General features: G+C 38.8%; 1 protein-coding gene across 3 annotated transcripts in view; it reads right to left on the bottom strand.

Moving 5' to 3' along the window:
* Positions 1-20,367, bottom strand: part of clybl (citrate lyase beta like) — a 95,868-nt gene that overhangs the window by 27,876 nt on the left and 47,625 nt on the right. For all 3 annotated transcript variants that reach the window (XR_010014147.1, XR_010014148.1, XM_063005816.1), the window contains exon 2: positions 11,394-11,598. Coding sequence is in view for 1 of the 3 variants with exons in the window: in XM_063005816.1 (XP_062861886.1) it covers positions 11,394-11,598 (205 nt within the window). In the remaining 2 variants the exon portion in view is untranslated. The remainder of the gene's footprint in view (positions 1-11,393; positions 11,599-20,367) is intronic.

The raw sequence follows: 20,367 nt of genomic DNA, 5'->3' as shown, positions 1-20,367 counted from the left end.
ATTAGAATACTAATTACGCCACTCTGGCAATATTACTCTGAATAAGCTGCAAAAGTTACACTGAAAGAGCGTTCATTGTTATTGGTAAATAAAATTATTATCCTTATTCACAAAACAATGACCAAACATCACTTCCTGTGTTCTAATAGAGTAGCAGAAAGAACTGTGGTAGGTGAGTCTAAAGTAAACTTTTATTAAATGGTAAAAAAAAAAGTGCTATGGTTAAAAGTGGTAAGGTTAGTAGTCCTCACCTTAAAATATGGTGGACAGAAAACTTGCCAATTTTAAGGGCCTTGCTCAAGGGCCTAACAGTGGCAGCTTGGTGATGGTGGTGTTTGAACAAGCAGTCTTCTGATTATTACAGAACCTTAACCACTTTGCTACCACTGCCAGAGTAAAGATTAAATTGGAAGGTAGTCTTTTAGGAAGACAATAACCCTTAAAACGCTAGTTTTAACACAATTCAATTTTGTTTTATTAATTATTATTTCTAAAACAAAAAGTAAATGTAAAACATGTTGTATTTTATTTCAAGCACCTGTCAACATTTAATATTTACAGTGCCACTGTAAAGGAACTAAGGCATTAAACAATGCCATGCTTGTATTTCTCAGGTGTGAAAAATCTAGGACACTGTTCACACTGGCATTGAGGTGTAACATAACTGCTATTTGCAGCCTCGTTTTAACAGTATATCTGCCTGCTTCAGTATTTAAATCCTCTTTCATTCTGCTTTCGCCCAGTTCCACATGAGAGAAAAACAGTGTAACACTTCACAGAGATCACTTCATCTTGTACTTGAGGAATGTGTGTTTAACCACCCACTATCACACGCCTACTTGGTCAGTGGTGCTGCCAGTAAAAACGTATCACTGTAATTCGATGATAAAGGTTGAAGACGGTGCATCTTTTCTCAGAATCTGCATTTTTTAGGTTCCAGAAAAATAAGACCTAACAGTGCAGTGCTGCTCAGATGGAGACTTTATTTTACTGGTTTAAAAATGATGAAGGTTTAACAGCTCAACAGCACTCAACAGTTACACAGTAGTGTTAGTATTACCCATAATGATAAAGGGCTCCTAAATAAACAAAAACTTTAAAGCTCAAATGTATGTTGGTACTCAGTGTCTTCGAGAGGATTAATTAAGTTCTAAGAAAAATTGTGCTGATCATTAAGAGAGGTTTCCTGCTGCTCCGTTAGTCTCTATAGTATGTCTGGTGAACAAGGAGCATCACACAGATCTACAGCAACTGATGAACAGCTCATCTCAGCTTTATCTTCAGCAGACTAGATTATTATTATTAGTAGTAGTAACAGTAGTAGTAGTAGTAGTAACAGTAGTAGTATTTACATTTTCGGCATTTAGCAGATGCTCTTATACAGAGCGACTTACAGAAGTGCTTCCATAGTAAACATCACCTTACTCTAGTTTAAGTAGACAACAGTCCAAGAATATAAATCTGCTGAAACCCTGATAGAACCAAAGTTTTTTTTTGCACAAGAATGAATAAGAGCATTAGTAAGTAAGTACATGTCAGCTTAAGTGCTTAGTAAAGAGGTGATGATGGTTTTTAATCATCTTTTGAAGACAGCAAGAGACTCAGATGTTCGGACAGACAGAGGAAGTTTGTTCCACCACTTACTTGGGTGCAAGTACAGAGAAGAGCCTTGATGCTTGTCTTCCCTGAGTTCTGGGTGGAGGATCAAGACGAGTGAGACTAGTGGCTCGGAGGTTGCGTGATACAGAGCTGGGTGTGATAAGTTCTCTAACGTAGCTTGGGGATTGGATTTGTAGGTGAGCATCAGTGTTTCAAGCTGAATGCGTGCAGCTACAGGGAGCCAGTGAAGAGAACACAGCAGTAGGGTGATGTAGTAGTTTTCTCATTAGTAGTGGTTTCTCATTAGTAGTTTCATATAGAGAAAATCTGAAGCTGCATCACTACATTATTATAATTATATTATTTAATTAATATTGTTAATATTATTATTATTATTAGTAGTAGTATTATTGTACTGCTTTTCTAATAAAAAATGCTGTAAGTAATATTAATTAATAAAAAATATTAATTAAAAAATTAATGAATGTAATATTTATTATATTAATCCATTTACATTCACAATATTAGGCAGACCCTTTTATCCAAAGTTACTCATAATTACGACCAAATACCATTCAAACAATTGAGAGTTTGTTTGTTTGTTTGTTTGTTTATTAGGATTTTAACGTCATGTTTTACACTTTTGGTGACATCATGACAGAAACGGTAGTCACTCATTACACAAGATTCATCAGTTCACAAGGTTATATCAAACACAGTCTTGGACAATTTTATATCTCCAGTTCACCTCACTTGAATGTCTTTGGACTGTGTGAGGAAACAGGAGCACCCGGAGGAAACCCACACAGACACGGGGAGAACATGCAAACTCCACACAGAAAGGACCCGGACCCAGGACCTTCTTGCTGTGAGGTGACAGTGCTACCCACTTAGCAACCGTGCCGCCCCAATTGAGAGTTAAGGACACTGCTAAAGAGTCCAACAGTGAAGGCCTGGCAGTGGCAGGGCTTGAACAAGACACCTTTTAATTACTAGTCCCACTACCAGCTAATTACTTGTAATTAATTGTAAATTTTATAGTCTTTACAGTGAAGCAGCTTTAACTGTTGCTCCCAGAATGTACTTTTTCTTATTCAACCCAAATGAACACCTCTGTAAAGAATTTAATTGTACAGGTAATTGTGAAATTCCAATTGCTAGCTTTGAATGCAACACAATTTTTTCAAGCTAATATTATTCCCCCTATATGACAGCTATTTTTATGTTCATATACCTTACACAAAGATTTTCTTTCACTTATTGTTGACGTTTGTATTAGTTTACATCATTTGCATGGTCAGTTGCAGTCAGTAATTCCGCTTTGACTTAGAATGGCTAAATGGCAAACTTGAAAGTTATTTAGGGGGACTTAATCCAATCACACATATAAACAAGCTGGCTGAATTGGAGTCAGTTGCTAACAAGCTAAGTTAAAGCCACACCACTACTGTGGGTATTTGGATCTACTGTGTTGTAATCTGAAAACCCTTTAGACCTCAAGTTAACCGCATTGTACCATTGTCTGTTGTAAAAAATACACATTAAAAAGTTAAGTAAAATAAATTAAATTTGAATTAAAAACACACAATTCCAACTTAAATCTTGATTGGCAGGTATTTTCTGGCAAGGTTGACTTTTCAAAGCTTGTTTGAGTTGGTGTTTCACTTTCTGTGTAAACGGCCGGTATCCTGGTTTGTGTTTCTTGGCGGGCGATAGATTTGTGTTCCACCTCTTTGCTGTCGTGGCCTGGCCTGTACTGTGAGGTGAACACTGAGGAGCCTGTGCTCGAGTAACAGAGGCCTGATCTCTAGAGGACCGTCTCGTCTCAGCCTCCCATTCAGAGCAGAACATCAACCAACAGCTCTTACAGCAGCAACCAGTGCTCATGGTCTAGAACCATCTCACATGAACACACCTCCACCTCCACCAAAGCCCCACACAAAATAGCTGTTCTTTGAACCCAGCACTAAATCTAGGCAGCGCTTTTTATGGCTGTATATCATATAACAGCTGGGTGCATAAATTATGCTAAAAAGGAAACACTGACAGGAAGCCAAAATATTACACTTTCAAATAAGCAAAGACTGAAATCTAAGATTAGAATAGTATATTATTAAGTCTGATCTGACACAAACTGTAGACATAAAGACATAAACTGTAGTTGGCCAAACATACACCGCCTGGCAAAAAAAAGTTTGCATACTCTAATAATTCGTTGGACCACTTTTATGTTTTAACAACCTTGTGCAACATCACAGCATCCAGAGTTGCTTACATTTTATGGCAGAGATCTTGTCTTAAAAACAGAAGAGACTATGGCTTCCCAGAACATCCCAAAAGACCTTCATTAGGGTTAAGGTCAGGACTTTGTGGTGGCCAGTTAATTTGTCAAAAGATTCCTTAAATGATTCCTCAGGCTCCCTGAATCACTTTCTAACAATTTGAGCTTGATAAATGTTAGCATTGTCCTCCTGAGATTTGCCCATTCTACCAGGTAAGAAAAAAAAATCCCCTAATGGGACAACATGGTCATTCAGTTCATTGGGGTGGTCAGCTGACCATGTTATTACCACCAATGTTGCTGATCCTCAACCTGACCAATGGAAGCAACACCAGGTCAAACACAGCCTCTGGAAGCTTCTTACAGTGGGTTCATCGTTCTGGAATAGAATGAATCTGGACTCCTCAGACCACACGACCTTCTGTGTGTCCAATCTTTGTGCTCCCTAGCAAATTGTAGCCTTCTTTATCCATTAGCCTCATTAATAAGTCATGTTCTTATATATACAGCTGTTTAGTGCAGTTTAGTCCTTTGAGTTCTCAGTACATTCTATGTGTGTGTGTGTGTGTGTGTGTGTGTTTGGAAATGTTCTTACTTTCAATAATAAACATAGCCTTGAGTTCTACTGTCAATTTTTAATGATTAACTTTTCCCAACCTGTGATCACCGTCATTCAAGACTTTCTTCTGACCATTTTTCTTCTGCAAAGTGGATAGTTTACCACCGTCCTTGCAGAAGCAGCCAGACCTACACACACAAACTCCCTGGATATCATAGCAATTCAATTGCAAACTAGCAGAGATGAATTGTCCCTGGCTTGAATACACAGCTAACAAACAGACTTCTATATAAACTGTATGCCAGTACAATATGTGGATACCTGACTATGAGCTTGTTGGACTTCCAATCCAAAATCATGGGCATTATTAAGTAGGGACCAACAGTAGTCCTCTTTTGGTAAGGCTTTCCACAAGATTTTGGGGTTTGCCAGTGAGAATTTGGGCCCATTTCGCATTCTGTTAACAAGTTTATCACTATCTTTATCACTATCCTACCAGGTTATAATAATGGCTTGGGCACTTCTAAACCTAAACACAGTATTTTTAGCATCTCCTCTGCTGATGCAAGCCAAGAATCTGACCCTTCTAAAACACAGGAAAATTTTTCCATGATACATCTTTCAGCATGTGGTAAAAATAATTACTGCCAGCTAAAACATATATTAATCACAGCAATATTTATCCAGTCAAATGATATTAAGTATTTGCTTATTCAAATTCAAATGGTGACTTATTGGCAAGGTGCATTTTAAATTCAGCAAGGGTGTGAATAAAATGACAAAAAAATAAGTAAAAAGGGATGGGAAAAATAAGACAAAGAATAACAGCTCTGTCTATCCGCTATAAGAAGTACAGTAAGTACCAAAGCTAAATAAAGACTGTAATCCCAGTCATTGCTAAATATATCAATCTGCTGCCACCAGCAGGACTAGCACAGAAGCAGCCAGGCCTACACAAACAAACTGCATGCCATAGCAATTCAAAGAGCAAACATGCATAGATGAATTGTCACTGGCTTAAATACACCAATAACAAACACACACCTCTATACAGTAAACACTATATGGCAAAAACATATGTGGACACCTGACTGAGCTCACTGGACTGCCTATTCCAAAATCATAGGCATTATTATGAAGGGAACAACAGTTGTCCACAACATTTTGGAGTTTGTCTGTGGGAAATTGGGCCCATTTAAGCAATTGTGAGATAATACACTGTCACTGGATGAACAGTGCATGTAATAAATCCTCCCAAATGCATTTGCTAGGGTTTAATCTAGTCAGATTAGTTATTTATAAACCTTGCTTAGTAATGTTGAAAGGAAGTTTGAAGCATTTTGTTTATTTTATGCACCTGTAAGCAACGGATGTGGCTGAAACACCTGAAATCAATAATTAGAAGGGGTGCCAGCATACTTTTGGCCATGTAGTGAACAGCTTGTTCGTTCTTATACCTAACAAGTACAGAAGCAGAGTTATTTTCTGACCACTGGCAACCTGATGACTAAGGTCCTTTTGACACTCAAAACTATTGTAAATACTGGGTTACCTAACGAGAGCCCAGTTAGTGTGGAAATGTGCTGCAAACACACTTTCAAATATTTATTCATTCATTGTCTGATTTACCGCCACTTTATCATGGTCAAGGTCAAATTCACCAGAGAAAACCCATGCAGACACAGGGAGAACATGCAAACTACCGAGGATTCCGGCCAGGGAATCAAACCCAGGCCCTTCTTGCTGTGAGGTGACGCCCACTTTCAAACATTTTATTTAAAATTTTTACTTTAAATTACTTTAGTGCTTAACAGCACATTATGAAAGTGATTAACGGGTAAATTACTTATAAATTATTTGCCATTACAGAATCATTACTGGGCTACTGGCAGCACTTTAATCTCTCGATCATTAGAATCTGAAGACTTTTCTTTATTCTGCATTAGTTTTGCATGATAAGTTGGGATAATCAGTCATTGTTAAAGTAACATTGTCATTTTAATGCTAGCATCATGTTTGCATTTATTGTGGACAGCGAGCTCTGTGTCCGGAAGGCTTAGTATACACACACACACACACACACACACACACTAAGTAGCAAAAAAAATTTGAACCACCAGTCAAAACGTGCATGGCAATGTCATTAATTATTTCATAACTATTGTGTTGTTACATTTGGGATATAATAAATGCTGGGCTAATGGCAGTAACTCCTAGTTCACATGATGAATTCAGCAGATATGATCAGTATACAGACCTAAGTAGCTTTGATTAGGGCCAAATCCCTACGGCCAGACAACTGGGTTGTCAGTTTCACCTTAGCCTCTGGGATGCTTTCACCTTTAGCACTTATCTGGTAAACTGCCAATTAATTCTAGGGTAAACATGCATGTGGACAGGAGAATAACATCCTAAAGCATTTTCCACTTAAGCATTTCAGCAAATTTGTGTAAGCTGTTGTAAATGTAAATAATTAATAAATAAATAATCTGAATTACACCTGGACTTCATGTGTTAGTTTTTTATGTAATCTGAAATCTTGCTTGTTTGGGGTTATATAAATACTGAAATACAATGCAGTTTGGAAAACACTACAGCAAACACATTTCTGCATATTTAACACACTCTTTTTGTTATTAACTGTTATTAAATTAAGGGTGGATTATATTATGTTTTTAAGCTGTAATTTCCCCCATTTATTTAATTTAGCTAAATAATTTAGCTTAATTTGTCCAAAACGCAAGTCAATATCAAGCTTTCTAAAATCATCAAACTTCAATTTATTGTACATTTTCCACATTTAGCAGATGCTTTTATTCAAAGCGACATATAGTACAGTGACAGTATTTTGTCTAAGCAATTGAGCGTTAAGGGCCTTGCACAAGGGCCCAACAGTGGCAACCTGGCAGTGGTGAGGCCTGAACCAGCGACCTTTTGATTACTAGTCCAGTACATTAACCACTAGGCTACAACTGCCCAATTATAATGTAATTTCTAAACTAAAATATAATTGTAGTCTGATATAGAGGAAACTTAATAGTTAATGATTAAACACAGAATATTATCCATTTTCTAATAATGTCTGCATATATTTAAATGCAATATGTGGTAAAATAAATAAATAAATAAAAAATAAAAAGTGCATGTAACAATATCAACACTTGAGGCCAAATGTTACGGTTTATTTATGCAGCTGTTAACACAGACAATTAAATGTGCATTATATTTGACTGGATGTCTGTTCCCCTTTAAAGGGTTAGCATGTTATAAATAGCAGTAGCAGTAGGGTTAGCAGTAATAAATGCAGGAACTAATGCATATAAATCTGGTTCAATTTAAAGTAAACAGGTGAGTAGCAGTGAAAAAGTTTTGTTTAATCAAGATAGATTTCAGGTTCTGTTTTTAGTGTTCGTTAGTTTTGCCTGCCTGTCTGTCTGGGATCTTTAACGTATTTGAAAGTCAGCACTTTTTAAATAAAACATTTATTAACATTATAACCATATAATAATAATTATGCTGATAATAAAATAATGAAAATACTGATTCTGTACACTGATTTGTGTTTCTTTATGCAGTAAAGCGTATTTAGAAAGTAAGCAGTTTAAACCATTACTAATCCTCCTCAGCTGGTCGAGGCAGTGACACAGCAATGGGTGAAGATGTGCTTTCAGATACACACCTTTATTCAACTTTAGCCTGAACATCCCATCTCTGATGATGGGGCTGGGGAATTTTGTGAAGATCAGAGCTGATCAGATAGGATGTGAAAACAACATCCGTCCACTTTCACACTCCAGTGGAAGAGGTGGTCCCTCCTGGCAGGGCTGCGTAGTCTTGCCATCTGGAGAATAAATCGGGTGTGAAGTACAGTATAGTTTGGAAGCACGCTCCATGGCGGCGGCTCAGCAGTTAGTTCATTAGCTTCGAACTTGCAGGGATTAGGAGGGGAGCATGGAGTGAGGCGCGCGAGCAGCACAGCCGCCGGGTGCAATGCCCCAGACTGTGCGCCTGTCTATAGAGCATATCTAGAACAACATAAACAGAACAACAATTCTCTTAAAGGCAAGGCGAGTGTAGCCATCAGCTGGAAGGACAGGGAGAAAACCACATGGTCCTCTATGGTCCACAGCTTGTACAATAACAAATACAGTGCATGTGCTTGAGCGAGGGAGCATAAGCTGTCCTAGGTCACAGTTAGCAATCACTGGGCAGTTCTTTTCGCATCTGTTACCTGGCACCAAACTAAGTGGGAACTGGCCACAGAATACTTACTGCTCTAAGATCCCTGGCAATTTAAAGCTTGTTTGACTCTAGACAGTGTGAACAATTTTCCAGCAGACTCATAAAATTCATGCCAGTCCTGATTTTTGCTGGTTTATGGATAACTGAGTTTTGTTTGAGCTGGAGTTAACCATTCTATACCCAAAGAACCAAGAGCTGTTCCAGAAGCTTCCAGAACTTGATAGCTATTAAAGCTGAATAATCAATTGATCTGATTAATTGGGCAAAACACACACACAGATTCACACACACTTGTGGGGAGGGCATGTGTATTTCAGTTAAGTCACAGGAAAAAGTAAAAGGAGGAAAACTCAGCTGAAAAAAATGAGTGAAATCCACAAACAGCCGAGACTTTGGATCCCACCACTATGTCAAAGAATTTTGGTTCATTGTCATTGGCAAACATCCCAAACAAAAGATGCACAATATATGGTAAAACAAGCACATGGACACCTAGCCAAGAGCTGGTTGGACATCCCATTTTAAGAGCATCCCATTGATTGGCATGAAGCTGAAGCTTTCTCTGACATTTTGAAGTCTTTGTGAGTAGTGGAGCCCATTTAGTCAAAAAACACCACTTGTGAAGCCACGTACTAATCTTGAACGTGAAGATCTTGCTTACACTTGATGTTCCATTTGATCCCAAAGGTGCTGAGCAAGGTTGAGGTCAGGGTTCTGTGCGGACCACTGAAGTTCCTCAACACCAAATTTATCAAACCATGTCTTTATAGAATCAGGATCCAGTCATGCTGGAACAGAAAATGGCCTTCCCCAAGATGTTACAACACAGTTATATTATTATTTATTTTGGCATATCATGTTCATCATAAAATTTTTAATTGATGTATTTTTAATTGATGTTGGCTAAGGCTGGGCTGAAACACCAGAAGGTCCTGCAATCAATTCTTCCTTCAACAGGTTAAAAAATGGTTGCTGAGACATGATTTCTCTGTCATTCATGTATACTTTCACTCTCACTTTGCAGGCCTATACAAGCACAGCTGGGCAGCACTAGAAAGTGTCATTTAGTAACCTGAAAAATAAAATGCCTGTCCATAGGAATTGAAAACCCCTACGGATTTTCCGCGGCCAGCCTGGTGAAAAGAGCGGTGAGAGTGCAGTATAAGGTGCTTTTTATTATTGAGTCTAGGACTCGTTTTTACATTACACACCAGCGCACTAGGAAATAAATAATGGACCATGGCTTTCTGCACCAGACTCTTTAAATCTAACATATGGTTTTTAAACTGAACTCAGACTTTTAGTGAGGCCTGTAAGTGCTTACAGCCTTGACATATTTAAATGATCAAAAAGCCAATGAGTAACAGGATTATTTCCCAGACTTTTCATTCAGTACAAATGTTACTATTCAGCATGTTTTTTCAAACAAGACTGCAGAGAGATAATTCTATCTAATTCTATTTAAGAGGGAACCTAAACCTTCATAAATGTTCTTTTTACCTATCACATCACCTTATTTTATTACTTCTTAGCAGAATAATCCTATACATATTTAACCCTGCTGATTTTACAGTCTCTCAGATTATTATAATTTAAAGCCACTCTGTTGTAACATTGGCAGAATGTGGCTTGGCACTGCCTTGCTTAAGTGCCAACAGATTTGGAATGGAATGAATCAACAAGCTGCAGTCAGTGGCTCAGGGTAGTCAAAGCAAAGTGGTTAAGGTACTGGCCACCACCAAGTTGCCATTGTTGGGCCCCTGAGGCCCAAAGGCCCTTACCCCTCAATTATACACAGCTGTAAATAGCTACAACCGTAATATAAAAGCTTCTGTTAAATGCCAGAAATGAAAATGCAGTCAGGTGTCCACAAACTTATGAATTTCAGGCATTTGCTTTTTCTTTTTAATCAAAAAGGTGATTCTAGCCATGTTCATATTTTAATATCTATGTGTTCCTAACATACCAGCGCCGTTTGATATTTTCATTTGCCTGTCAGTTAAAAAGTTAATGTTGCACCTTTAGAATTTTACCCAATATTGATACTTGTTTCTAAACAAAAACAAAAAAAGAAACAGGCCACCGAACGGGCCACGTCAAAGGCCGGATTAAGACCCGTCCAAGCCAACTCGGTGACAAAAGACGTGAGAATGTTAAGCTTGTATTATTTTCAAGCATCAGCGCACGCTTCTGTGACATTTTCCTTTGATTTCTTTTACTACTTATCGGTGATAGAGAAATAAGGGAGTGTTAGAAAACATTGATCCCCTTCACCTATTTTACGGGGTCACTCTCATCCTCATCAGGAATAGCCTCTGGCCATATCAATCATCTTTATTATCACGAATGAAAACCTTTGTTAAGTGACTTCTTCCCCCCCTCTCTTTATCCTGTGCTCCAATCACAATTCCATGGCGAGGCAAACGGGGCCAATTGGCAGGCTGTGTGGGCGGGTCGTGAATGCTTTTAACCTGCTGCATCTGCTGACGTCCTGCTGATATCCCAGTGTGAAGTGGGCACCTTGTTTCAAGTGAATGTGATAGGGGGCATTTCTTGCTTTATGATGACATAATGGGAAGGAAATGTGCTTGTTTTAAGGATGAAGCTTAGCTAGCTTAAGGCTGTGTGATTAAGCACTAGCACCTGGCTAAACAGGGGCTGTAAATGAGTTGGGTTTCATGTGCAGTGGGAGAATAACAAGAGCTGTGGTACCTTCTGGTTAAGGGCAACGCCATCTTCGCAGTCTAGCACAGCACAGTCGACGTCCAGCGAGGTCAGCTTTCTGAGCTTGCGCTCATCGTTGCCTGGTACGTAGAGGACGGCTCGCCGAGGGATGTATTTCAGAGATGTACCAGAGGTATGATGGGATCGCCAACCACTCCGTTGCCATGTTTCCAACAGCAGCCTCCTGGCAATCCTGGGCAAACAAAAGTGAAGATGAATCAATAAATGACTGGAGTTATAAGTGGGAAAAACATAATTGCTCTGATTGATCTGATTATGAATAATACTTCTATCATTCTTTATAACTTAATATTTTTTCACAATTCCTATTTATTAACATGAGCAATATTAAAGCTCAGTCTGAAGCAGTTGGTGCATTGCTAAGCTGCTTGCTATATCCTACAGTGTGTAACTAAACCAATAAAAATACAGAAGTGTGCAATTTGAGACACAGCCACTTCAAATGCACTTATAACTCTAAGCTCCATATTTAGGAGGCACTGATCAGCTTCTACAATTCAAACTGAGTATGTTCCCTCCCTAATGAGACCCCCTTTAAGCCAAATTTTTAACGGCTGACAAAGAAGTCAATGTTCAATTAATGCTGTTGGTTAACATAATCATTTAAATGTATTTCCAACAGCTGATGATTGATTTAAACTGAGTGAGAGTTCAGCCTGCTGATTTGAGACTCACCCTCAACCACCTAGTCAGTGCCGATTTACCACCTCAAATTATTGTTTACAAATGAATCCACAGAAAGCACTGCAATTTTAATCAGAACAGAAAAAATAGCTTTTTATGCAATTAAATGTCATTTTTTTTACCAAAATGATGTGGATGTAAGTGCTCAGGTGCCACAGTGGTCTATTACACTCTGGGTTTGAGTCTCAGTGGTGCTATCAGCCAGCAGGGCATCTACACAGACATGACAGCTATGTCTGAGGGGGGAATGGCTGAAGCCCTGCAATGGATTGGTACCCTGTACAGCATATACCTGCCTCAAGCTCAGTGTTTCCAGGGAAACCGGACCTGCCGCAACCCTAAGCAGGATAAAGCGGTTCATGAAAATGAATTGAAATATGATGTGGATATTTTGCATTATGGTTGAGTATAAAGTTAGTTTCTTATTCATTTTAATAATCATGCTTAGTGCCCACTACTGCTGGAATCCAGAGGTGCTATCAGCCGATTATGTCTGTATGTAGCTGCCCAACCAGCCATGTCTAATGGGGAGGTTGGACAAGCCCCTGTGATGCACTGCGCCCAGTGATTCTGGGCAAACTGGACCCACCACAATCAAATGGAAAAATTCTGGATACTGAACTGGTTTTGCTGATCTTTATGCTCGTCTTACATTCCAGCTGTGTTCACTACATTACCCTGTTTTAATAAGTGAAATACATGTTGATATGAGACTGTGATGTTGTGTTTTAATATTTATACAGGACGCAATAAAATTTTGGGTTATTGATTAGAATAAATGTAAATACATTTAATACAAATACAAAAAATGTTCTAATTTTGTATTTGCTCCCTTTTAGAAAGAAATAAACCTCTTTATATTATTTAAATAACGTTTAATAAATAAGAGCTATTATAATTACATATGGCAAAAAAATTGGTGTATTTAATGTAATGTAATAAACAATCTTTATTACATTAAAACTACGTATTACTTAATGCCAAGTTACACGAGGGCTGTGGGCTGTCTCCGCACATCAAGATCTTAAAATTAAGACGTGTTCTTTGTGAAGATCAATCCATTGTAAAAATGCTACTTTGATTCTTGCCTGTTTGAACTATTGTAATATCATCCTACAAGACAACCCAGTGAAAGCTACAAATGTAGTCATCTCCTTTCTTTCGATATGTTTAACGCTGTGACAAAACAAAGTTTGTTTTCCTTTAAGCCCCCCATTCAAGCAGATGAGTGTTGCTGACCAGTGCTTTGAGAGCCTTTATCACCCTCAACATCACAGCCAATTGTTCTCCATTACTGCTAATACACAAAGGTTTAACAGTGACAAGTGAATAAATCTATTTAGGATCAGGGCCTCTCTTGGCTCAAAGAGACAGTAACAGAAAGAAAAGGGATTACAAAGTGCCACTAAATAATTAAAGTTTGTACAACACAACAAATCTACATAACACTCTGAGCTAATTACTCGCTAAACACGGTTCACTAGCAGCCAAAAGTAGCAATGTTCATCAAAACAGTTAAAGCCAAGATTAGCGTTTCACAATGTCTACTTTGTAACGACAAAGCTGCTTTACTACTTCAGCTTCTTGTATCAGATTTTATTACACACACACACACACACACACACATATATAAACAGTAGTGGTTTTGGTTAAAGCACACACGGTTCAATTATTTGTTCTTTAGGTTGAGTGGCTCAAACAATTAGCCTTAACGAATGAGCCAAATAATTGGGATCATATATAGCTAATTAAAGCCAGGAACAGTTCTTGTCTGGTTGTCCCTTCACGTTGCCCTTGTTAGGGATAATATCAGCAGATTGTGTTCCTCTTCCATCCAGGGAGGGGGGGAGAAGAAAAGGAAAGGTAGAGGGGGTGAGCAGTGGGTTTAGGATGAAAAAGAGGGGGTAAAGAATTCTCCTTTTTGCCTTTGTTGTGTAAAGAAGCTAAAGTCACTTCAATAGGCACTTAATCCCATCCTCCACGCTTACAATTGCCTTCCAGTATCAATCAGGCATAATCTCAACTAAGATGATGCAGCTACACCGAGCAATTAAAAGCAATTCACGTAGTTATGGCTGCGAGCACTTTGCCGGCCCAAGTACAGAGAGCCTCGGCAGGGATCCTAAATGCCGTAGTGTTTAAATTTGGTCAGGAACAATACCACTCAAGGGGATGAGGAGGGAATATGCAAACGCCTCTCTCCGACATGGTTTAGAGGGAAAAGGAAAAGGGGAGGAACACAGGAGAGACAAAACACTAGAGTACCTATACTGACAGGCCAGAAGAGGAAAAAGCAAAAGGGTCAAAGAAAGGTAGGAAGAAATAAAGGTGTATGTACTTGCAAATCAAATACTTCATTCTATAATAGACATAATAAACCCAATTGCACTCAAACAGCCCATTAAACATTTTTCTAAAAATGTCTGGGGTTAATCCAGGTGCTGTTTAGCAAATGTCAAATGAGCACAAATATTTATTTTGGTTAGCAAAGGGTAGCTTGGTGGGTAGCACTGTCGCCTCACAGCAAGAAGGTCCTGGGTTCGATTCCCAGGTGAAGCGGTCCGGGTCCTTTCTGTGTTGAGTTTGCATGATCGCCAAGTGTCTGCGTGGCTTTCCTCCGGGAGCTCTGGTTTAAGGGCCTTGCTCAAGGACAGTGGCAACTTGGTGATGGCGGGGCTTGAACCAGCAACCTTCTGTTTACTAGTCCAGTACCTTAACCACTGAGCTATCACTGGCTATTTGTCTGCATGCTTTGTTAGCCCCCTTTCATGCTGATCTTTAATGGTCAGGACCCCCACAGGACCCTTACAGAGTAGGTATTGTTTGGGTGGTGAATGATTCTCAGCACTGCAGTGACACTGACATGGTGGTGGTGTGTTAGTGTGTGTTGTGCTGGTATGAGTGGATAAGACACAGCAGCACTGATGGAGTTTTAAAACACCTCACTGTCACTGCTGGACTGAGAATAGTCCACCAACCAAAAATATCCAGCCAACAGCGCCGCATGGGCAGCGTCCCGTGACCACTGATGAAGGTCTAGAAGATGACCAACTCAAACAGCAGCAATAGATGAGTGATCATCTCTGACTTTACATCTACAAGGTGGACCAACTATGTAGGAGTGTCTAACAGAGTGGACAGTGAGTGGACACAGTATTTAAAAACTCCAGCAGCGCTGCTGTATCTGATCCACTCATACCAGCACAACACACACTGACACACCACCACCATGTCATTGTGACTGCAGTGCTGAGAATGATCCACCCCCTAAATAATACCTGCTCTGTGGTGGTCCTGGGCTTTTATATGGTAAGTGGAGCTGATAAAAAGGACAGTGAGTGTAGAAACAAGGAGGTGGTTTTAATGTTATGGCTGATCAGTGTATTTCTATATATAGCTATCATATTGAGTAATATTTAAAATTGTCTCATATTGTAGCATTATGTTACTGTTGAAGCTATAATGGTATGGTTTGAGATGAGTGAGATGTGTCTTCATGTCTGATTGAAATGTCTTTCTGAGCTTAATTACCTTAAATAGTTTAGCATTATTGACCCCCCCCCCCCCCCCCCATTAAGCTGCAATAAAATGATATTTAAAAATATTTAATTTAAAAAAAGGGTAATGCACATGCTAGATAACTTTGTTCCTCAAATAATAACCCGAGCGCCTAAGGCAAATCCAATCGCCCGAGGTGGGATTTAATATGATGTGAAGAGCATTAGACACATGCACCCTGGGTATGAACTGATTTTCAAAAAAAGCCTGTTTTTAGTGCATCATTATGGGTAAGTAAGTGTAGATTAATGGGGAAAGTGTGCAAAAACAGTGAAAGGGTCTGAATACTTTCTGAATTCACTGTAGCTGAGATTTCAGAAAGGCATATGTCAGCTTCTCTTGAGCTAAGCTTTTCTGCATATCTATGGCAACATGTTTACGTGTATCTAAACAAAAGAACATGTGCCTTTAGCTGTGCAGTATTGTGCAATCCACACAGGACACGGAAGTCAAACTCTTCCTCCAGTAATAGGACAAAGGACCTACACAGGTACAGCCATTCTGGCTTCACTATTTATTTCCAAATTTCAGGGGGTTTATGTTTTACTTCCACAACATATGTACTGTTTTTACTGATGCAAGGCAGACGCAAGAAGTGAAATGAGCTTAAATGTCAGCTTACTCAGAGACGCTGTCAGAAGACATTTGTGCTTTCAGTCTTCCAGCGAGCGTCATGAATAATGCCACCACTTTTTCTCTTGCTTTAGAAAGACTTGAAAGTTCCAACCTCAATGCAATTGATTTAAAAGCTAACAAAGCTTAAATGTGCAAAGGATGTGCACTACAATATCTCACATCATTTTATTAAATTGCTTCACCTTTGTCAAGGTCATGCCGGGTTCGGTTCCACCAGGAAGCACTGGACGCAGGGCAGGAATACCCTGGTCTTTACAATACAGAGTGTCTTTATTTGTCATATATACATACACATTTGTACAGTACAATAAAATACTTTTCTCACATATCCCAGCTGGGGTCAGAGCAAAGGGTCAGCCATTGTACAGAACCCCTGGAGCTGTGAGGGCCCAACAGTGGCTGCTTAGCAAAGCCAGGATTCAAACCGACAACATACCACACCCACAAATGGACAGTGGTAGCCTAGTGGGTACAGCTTTGAACTATCAATTGAAAGGTTGAGAATTCAAATTCCAGCTCTGCCATGCAGCCAGTGTTGGGCCCTTGAGCAAGGCCCTTAAACTTCTCTGCTCCAGGGGCACCGTACAATGGCTGACCATGTGCTCTGACCCCAGCGTTCAAACAAACTGGTATATGTGAAATAATTTTGTAGTACTGTACACCTGTATATGTATATATGACAAATAAAGGCATTCTATTAATTCTATTTTGATTGGCAGCCCAAAGCTCTACCCATGGAGCTACCACAGTACAAGCATTTCTGAACTTCGACGCAACATTTGACACCAACCCTGCAAAAAAATTACCCTGCATGCTGCAATCACTGTTATAGAGACCCATCACCAACAAATACATTTTAATAATTTTTTTATGCAAAAGAATCCAAGTTCCAGCTATATATGTAGCAATTATAATTTACATTAGAAACCATATGAGTCCAAAAATACACAATCTAACCACTGCTGTGAACTTTAAAATTTAATGACACTTAGCAAAACTGGAATACTGGACATTTAACAGCTTGCTCAATTACCATTACCGCTTTACTTCAACATCTGCTTTACTCTGCTAGGAACTTACTGATATTTTTCCCTACGACTGCTGAATTTCATTGCTGTATTTCTTGCAGGAATAAAATTATACATATTACCGTTCATGCCTCTGGAAATTTCATGCTGTTTGTAATTATCAGAAAGAGAGAATGGAAGTGTGTCTTGCTGGGTCCTACAGTCTCCATAATGTGTGCATAATAATGTATAATTTTTAGTCTTATTCTTGTTGTAGTGAGCTTTGTGCCTTAAAGAGATGGTGGCTGCAGAAAACACTGGTAAAAGGTGAGAAAAGTTCAGTCTCTTTTAAGGATGGTATTTTAATAATGTTATTATTTTAATATTAACATTTCTGTATGCTGAAAATGTCAATCTTGTTAATGATTGATACTTAAAATGTTAATAAATGATCATTTGTTTAAACCCATCAAACATATACATGATAACTTTAATATACTTTAAACTGCATGAGACATAAAAATCAGCACATGGAAAACCAACCAACACGTCATATTATTTCAATAGAGCAGGGGGAGGATATTTCAGAAAGGAAATAATGTAGGAAATAATGAAGTAAATCTAAAACAACAAAATTTAGTTTGTTGCTTCATATCCTGTTTTGTTCTGGGCACTGAAGTTACTGATGATTTATTGTTTATATTATTTCCACATTACTTGTTGTAATAAAGTTAGTAAAGAAGCAATGCCACTGCGCATCAGTTACCACTAAAACATGTGGTTTGGGTGCTATTAATGATCTAAACTACAAGAAAATATAGAAACAAATTGAGACCTAGACAGTGGGAGATGCAATTATCAGTGCGCTCTCAGTGCCAGTCCCAAACCCAGATAAAAGGATTGCATCAGGAAAGGCCTTCAGTGTGAAAACTGTGCCAATGTGGGTATGAGGACCAGAATACTTTGCTGTAGCAGCCCCTAAATATATGAACAGCCAAAAAATGGTCTCCATGTGGTTCAGAGTGTCTTTCCTACCTACATAATGTCATCATGTCTAGTTTTTCATTTTTTCCCCCCCTCAGCAATGGCTGTAGAGGTTAAAACAGTTTTTCCTGCAGTGCCTGCAGTGCCATCTGAGAATTCAAAATTCACATATATTCAACAGTGCTTTTCACCTTTGCCATACACGGACTGTAGTTTCCACAGAATCCATGAATCTTTTCACAATACTATGTATAATAAATGGTGAAAGACCTAAATTATGTTGCATTACTTTTCTTTGGTGGATCCTTCTTTTATACCCAGTCTTAATCCCCTTACCTGTTACCAATTCACCTGCTTAATTTGGAATGTGTCAAAATGGTGTAACTTAAGTATTCTATAAACGTTTTACTCTTAGTTTGTTACGCCTGTCCCAACTAATGTGTGTTAAAGGCATCAGATTTAAAATGTGTTTATATTTACAAAATCCAGTCAAGTTGATCAATCAAAACATTAAAACGAATTCTTGTGGTTTTTACATTAAATAACTAATCAGATTTTTGTTTTTACTGCATTTTACAAAATATTAATTTACATAACAATATTTTCTTGAAATGTTGAGCAAGTTCCAACAAATCTATAGTTTATATTATAGTTTACATTTTACTAATACTGAATAATCCAGTTGTGCTGTAGGGAAATAAAAGCATTCGTTTTGATTCATGCATAAACTGAATGACTTCCTGCCAACCTTTCCAATCCCTGTTTACAATACACATTATTTCAAATTCTGTCAAATGATCCACACTTTGATCTGTGATCTGGACAGTGTCTTTTGGAGTCATTGGAAATGTCTTTGAAGTTTATGACCGATTTATCTCATAGATAAGCCGGCTCTTTTTAAGCGATGTGAAACATGAGTGTGTCAGATACGACTAAAGCAACAGACAGGATGTTGGGGATGTCTTTTTCATGTAGAATTTGGGCATAACCATTTATTTTACTTTTTGTAAAATGGATTAAAATAAGCTTGTCTAAAACTGATGCATCAAGATTAAACCCAAAGGCATGTGTACCAAGCCAGAGCAACGAAAAAATTTCTTCGCAGATACTGTAGTCTCACTGGGCTAGACTTTCAAGATGAAAACCCAGAGGATCTGATGGGACTTTTTGGGTGGGAACACAGACTTATCAGGAGTGCAACCAACCAATCAATGACTCCTGAATGCAAAGCTCAAAGTTACACCACCATTCTACATAGTACAGTTCTTAAAGAAATCAATACACTTTTTCACCAAAAATGTCCAGGATTCATTTTTGTAGTCTGCGTCTTTGTGTGTTTTTCCACTGATTTCACCTTTTTCTTTAGGTCCCGCCTTCTCATACTTCTCTTAAAAAAAGCCCAAGTGCAAATAAAAATTCTGAAGGTGCCTGTTCAGAATGCATGACCTGCAAAGCTGACACGTACCTGTCAGTGTCAAATAAAGGTGCCAGTTCAGCAAAACACAAAACTGCAGCTAAGAAAGAAAGAGTCTGTCAGGTAAATGAACTAGTTTGTGAGATCGGGTAAAACAGAAGATGCTGTTACTGCTGCAGAGGGAGTGTTTGCATTTCACACCACAAAGCATCACAAAAGCTACAGATCACAGTACTGCAGCACGTCTGTCTTATTAAAAAGTCTTTCCCGGATTCTGGAACATTCATTCATTCATTTTCTTAACCGCTTATCCAACTAGGGACATAGGAAGGGGGGGATTCTGGAGTCTATCCCAGCTTTTCAATGGGCGCAAGGCACACAGTAACACCCTGGACAGGATGCCAGTCCATCACAGGGCAGACACACATACACACACACACATACACACACACATACACACTCCCATTCACTTTAGGGCAATTCAGTGTCTCCAATTAACCTGACTGCTTGTTTTTGGAACTGTGGGAGGAAACCGGAGCTCCTGGAGGAAACCCACACAGACACAGGGAGAACATGCAAACTCCGCACAGAAAGGACCCGGACCGCCCCGCCTGGGGATCGAACCCAGGACCTTCTTGGCAGCATAAAGATTTCTAAA

The sequence above is a fragment of the Trichomycterus rosablanca genome, chromosome 12 (genome assembly GCF_030014385.1).
Source record: "Trichomycterus rosablanca isolate fTriRos1 chromosome 12, fTriRos1.hap1, whole genome shotgun sequence".
In the NCBI taxonomy this organism is placed as follows: Eukaryota; Metazoa; Chordata; class Actinopteri; order Siluriformes; family Trichomycteridae; genus Trichomycterus; species Trichomycterus rosablanca.
The sequence above is the reverse complement of the archived record's forward strand: the minus strand, read 5'-3'. Positions and strand labels throughout refer to the sequence as shown.